At 37.3% G+C, this 5268-nt stretch overlaps 1 protein-coding gene across 1 annotated transcript; it reads left to right on the top strand.

Moving 5' to 3' along the window:
• The first annotated feature begins 553 nt into the window (after positions 1 to 553).
• On the top strand, positions 554 to 4388 carry LOC114738648 (uncharacterized). Its single transcript, XM_028926711.1, has 8 exons — positions 554 to 710; positions 841 to 883; positions 967 to 1030; positions 1247 to 1617; positions 2007 to 2725; positions 2827 to 3932; positions 4204 to 4239; positions 4314 to 4388. Exons 1-8 carry the CDS (start codon positions 554 to 556, stop codon positions 4386 to 4388), a joined length of 2571 nt encoding a protein of 856 aa, XP_028782544.1.
• The last annotated feature ends 880 nt before the right edge of the window (positions 4389 to 5268 follow it).

Genomic DNA, 5268 nt, shown 5'->3' with positions numbered 1-5268 from the left:
AGTGTTCTTTTTTTGGGGATTTTTTCTCTTTTAAAATAATATTTTAATTTATTTTATTTCTCATATTTATTTATTTTTATAAGTTAGTCATTATAAATATGGTAATTCTAGTCAATACACTTAATTAGTAAAGATATTTAGGCAAAGACAACACTTATTATTACAAATAGCTAATTTAACTAGTTTTCTCATTTATTCAAATTAGTCAACTGGTTCTTATATTAAAAACCGGAGATAGTAGTTCATAAAATATAATATTTAATTTTAAATATAATAATTCAAGTTATTTTTTTTAATTTATAATCTTTTAAATCATTCTATTAATTACATATATCACTAATTAAAAGAGTTTACATCAATAAAGGTAATGTAAGAGGGTATTTTAAGAAAATCAATAAAATTTTTTTTGCAAATAATTAATTTGAATAATCTTTTTAAAATTTATGAGTCAGTAATGAAGCTGTTATATTTAAAATGGAAAGAAGTATTATTTTAGGGGAAATCACAAATAAAGACCCTCGAATTAGCAAAATCACTCTATGGTCACCTGAAAATGCTAAATTATCATGAGGGACCCGGTCTCAAATTGCAAATAGCAAATGTTGGTGAAAAGACGAAATTGCCCCTCAGTCAATCAGATTCATTAATGAAGGCTGAGACAAACAATGTGATCGTGGAGAGCTTGGAGGAGAAGATTGGTGGTGCACATGGTTGAGAATCAAGTAAGTAATGCTTGTAATGTTTCTAAGTATACTCTTCTTCTTCTCTACCCTGTAAGACCGAGGAATGTGATGTTGTTCTTGAATGTGGTGAGTGGCATTGTGGGTTGTTGGGTGATAGGTATGGAGGGAGTGAGCGGTGGAGTTGATCATGGAATAATACTGTTTAAGGAGGGTTCGGTTGGGTTGAGATTCAAAATATTAGTCTTTGTAGTCAGATTGTTGACCTGTGATTTTCATGACGCAGGTTGCCACTGATCTCTGTTAGGAATATCACGAATGGGAGAGTGGGGGAGGGGAAATGGAAGGAGGTAATAATTATTAGTTTGAGTATGAAGTTAACGGTGGTGCAGTGGGGGGAGAGGAGTAAAGATCTTGTCATTTAGAATGTCCAACTTGTAAAACCCTAATGTCAAGTGGGGAAGAGAAGAGTTAGTTGGTCTTGATTTGTAAATGCAAATTTGATTGAATAAAAGTATAGTGAAGCTAATATATTTTTTTATATGTAAATTGTTGTTCCAGGTTAGGATGACAAAATGAACTGTTACAATGGGTCAAGCTGTTGGAAGGAATTGTTTTGTTTTTTCCATGTTGGTGGGTATTTTGAAAGAAACAGTGAAGGTGAAGTTAAATATGGTGGAGGGAGTGTGAGAGCAAGCATCATAAAAGAAGGGATAACACTGGAGGAATTAAGAGAAACAATATCACATTTGGTACACAATGATGCTAAAGGGTGCGAAATTAAGTACACGGTTAAGTTTGCTGAGGGCACACTGGTTGATCTTTATGATGAAGGTGATATTTGCAATATGTTTAGATATAACGATAGCAGTGCTCATTTGTATGTAGCAGCGAAAGGGAACCAGAAGGAAGGTGGAGCAGTGAATGATGGAGAAATGTAAGCGGTTAAAGTTTTGCAGTTGATAGTTATTGTTCGGTAATGGATTATTGTTAATACCCAAAGAAATGTTGTTATCATGTGCACTGCGCAGCAGTAGAAAGTTGTTATTTGGTAATGAATTGTTGTTAATTTAGATATAAATCTTGTAATTAAGGTAATGAAGTTGCGGTTGGAAGTTGTAATTTGGTAATGAGTTGTTACTAATTTCCATTCAAATGTTGTTATATTGCTTAGTTTGTTACAGTAGTAAGTTGTTATTTTATAATGAATTGTTGATATTTCCCATACAAATCTTGTTATTATGCTAACTTTGTTACAGTAGAATGTTGTTATTTGCTAATGTGTTGTTGCTAATTTCTATTCGAACGTTGTTATTATGGGTGTAGGGGTGAGAATTTGTTTGGGCTGTCGGGAGAAATGACTGAAGGTGTGGTGAACCTTGGTGATAACTATGAACCACTCATTGTTGACTATGGTGCTGAATGCCTAACGTATGAAGGAGGGGGTTTAAGTCAGACAAACTTCAGTGACGGTTCAGGGAGTGAAGGGACATTGAGGGGTAATTTGAATTGCATGAAATGGGTTGGAGTTTTTGCAGGAGTGGGGCAATATATTCCACATGCCCAAGCTTTTAGGGAGGCTGTGTACAGGTTTAGTATTGCACAGAAGTTTGCAACGACATATGTGAGAAACAGTAGGGAGAAGATGAATGTGAGGTGTAAAGTGGAAGGGTGTCCATGGAAGATTTGTGCAAATGCTGTTGGGAGGGATACTCTTTTATTACGCGTGACCACATTCGTTAATGAACACATTCATTCAGCGCAAGATAACCTAGATGTCACTTTTGCTGGCAATGCTGCGTTGACGTCATCAATAATACTTGAGGAGATAAGGAACCACACCGAAAAGCGTCCTACTGAAATAAGGAAGACACTGGAAAGGGAATATGGTGTGAGGCTAACATATGCTCAAGCTTACAGAGCAAAGGAAAAGGCCATGGAACACATACATGGGAAACCGGAAGAATCCTATATGTTCATACCATGGATATGCCAAAGATTAAAGGAAACTGATGATAAAACAGTTGCTGAATGGGCTTCCATTGGTAATACATTTGGGCGGGGGGTTTTTTGAGTGGTGCAAGGGCTATATTATATGTTGATGGAACTCATTTAAGTGGTCCATATAAGGGGACACTACTCTCAGCGTCGGGATATGATGCAGATAATGACTTGTTGCCTTTTGCAATAGCAGTGGTGAAATCAGAGAACCTTGATGACTGGACTTGGTTTCTGTTCAAAATTAAAGAAATTGTTGGTTCGGTGCAGGTGACAATTGTGTCAGACCGACACAATGCCATAATAGGAGCTGTCCAAGCAATATTTGGAGGTGAAAGACATGCGTATTGTTATAGGCATGTGAAGGAAAACTTCAGCGCTGAACAAGTGAAAGTAAACAGAGGTAAAAGGACAAGCCAATGGTCAAAAGAAGATGCATTAAAGGTTCTTGATAGAGTAGCTTATGCAAGGGTTGATAGTGACTTTGATAATGCAATGGCAGAGCTGAGAACTATGTCTCCTGAGTTACATGATTGGGTTATCAATCAAGGTGATGTGAATAGGTGGGCAATGAGCAAGTTTCCATTTAAAAGATGGGACAATATAACAACCAATATAGCTGAGTCTTTCAATTCTTGGATGGTGAAGGAGAGAAAGCATAATGTGGCGCAAATGATCCATGAGCATCGGGAGAAAGTAGCAAGGAAGATGCATGCATCATATATGTGTATGAGTAAGTGGAGGAATTGTGTTGGGCCAAAAACCGAGGCAAAGGTTCTGGAGAATGTGTATTTCAGTAGGTATATGAGCTGTGACAATTATGGAGGCGGAAGACTGTGTGTACATACATCTCGTGGAGATCAAAGAGTAGACCTTGGTCTACACCAATGTAGTTGTCTTGGTTGGCAAATGTCAGGAATTCCATGCTGCCATGCTTGTGCAGCCATTAAGACTGTGGGGGGAAATGTATATGAATATGTTGAAGATTGTTACAAAATTTCAGCACAGGAGAAAATATATGGCAGGAGCATGGTTCCAGTGGTAACAATCGATATGCCTAACCCAAATGACTATAGGTTTGAGAATCTTGTTGAACAAACCTGCTTTTACCACCAAATACAAGTAGGCCTCCTGGAAGACCAAGGACTAAACGGCAGGAATCACAATTCCAGAACAAAAAAGTCTACCATTGCACCAGATGCCACCAACCTGGACACACAAGGAGGAGTTGCAAAAATCCCAACCCATTTTGAAGTTCATTTCTACAAGCGACAACTAATTTTTTGGTGTATATACGCTCCACTCTTCTTAATTTTTTTGGGAGAAGGGTGTTGCTAGTTGCATAGCTACACAGCTATTTTTGCAAGTAATATGTTTGCTGACAAGGAAAAAAGAAGTCAACGACGTTGTGAATGTCTTTTTGTTATTGACTATTGCAAAATCTGGTTGTTGTAAACGGACCTCTTACTTTTTGCTAAATGACATTGTATTGCTGTAAATTCCCTTGCTTGTATTGTAAATGCAGACTGCTTACTTGTTATATCAGCAAATAGAGGTTGCTGTCAAACCACATGTGCTTTGTGGTTATTTGACTTAGTATTGCTGTAAACTCCCTTGGTTGTATTGTAAATGCAGACTGCTTACTTGTTATATCAGCAAATAGAGGTTGCTGTCAAACCACCTGTGCTTTGTGGTTATTTGGCATACTGATATTGCCAATTGGTTAACAAAACTTGTTATTTCGCAAAGTGAAGTTGTCACTGGTAAACAAAAGTGGAAAGCTGTCATTTAAACAGGAAAAAATGAACTTCGCCGCTTCCACTTCCGAAGTTGTTATTTCGCAAAGTGAAGTTGTCACTGGGTAAACAAAAGTGGAAAGCCTGTCATTTAAACAGGAAAAAATGAACTTCACCGATTCCACTTCCGAAGTTGTTATTTCGCAAAGTGAAGTTGTCACTGGGTAAACAAAGTGGAAAAGCTGTCATTTAAACAGGAAAAAAATGAACTTTGCCGATTCCACTTCCGAAGTTGTTATTTCGCAAAGTGAAGTTGTCACTGGGTAAACAAAAGTGGAAAAGCTGTCATTTAAACAGGAAAAAAATGAACTTCGCCGCTTCCACTTCCGAAGTTGTTATTTCGCAAGTGAAGTTGTCACTGGGTAAACAAAAGTGGAAAGACTGTCATTTAAACAGGAAAAAAATGAACTTCGCCGATTCCACTTCCGAAGTTGTTATTTCGCTAAGTGAAGTTGTCACTGGGTAAACAAAAGTGGAAAGCTGTCATTTAAAGAGGAAAAAAATGAACTTCGCCGATTCCACTTCCGAAGTTGTTATTTCGCAAAGTGAAGTTGTCACTGGGTAAACAAAAGTGGAAAGCCTGTCATTTAAACAGGGAAAAAAATGAACTTCGCCGATTCCACTTCCGAAGTTGTTATTTCGCAAAGTGAAGTTGTCACTGGGTAAACAAAAGTGGAAAGCCTGTCATTTAAAGAGGAAAAAAATGAACTTCGCCGATTCCACTTCCGAAGTTGTTATTTCGCTAAGTGAAGTTGTCACTGGGTAAACAAAAGTGGAAAGCCTGTCATTTAAAG

This window comes from Neltuma alba, unplaced genomic scaffold (assembly GCF_004799145.2).
Source record: "Neltuma alba isolate B1F8T4 unplaced genomic scaffold, ASM479914v2 tig00013645_pilon, whole genome shotgun sequence".
NCBI classification, from domain to species: Eukaryota; Viridiplantae; Streptophyta; class Magnoliopsida; order Fabales; family Fabaceae; genus Neltuma; species Neltuma alba.
This window is presented reverse-complemented; position numbering and strand designations above follow the sequence as displayed.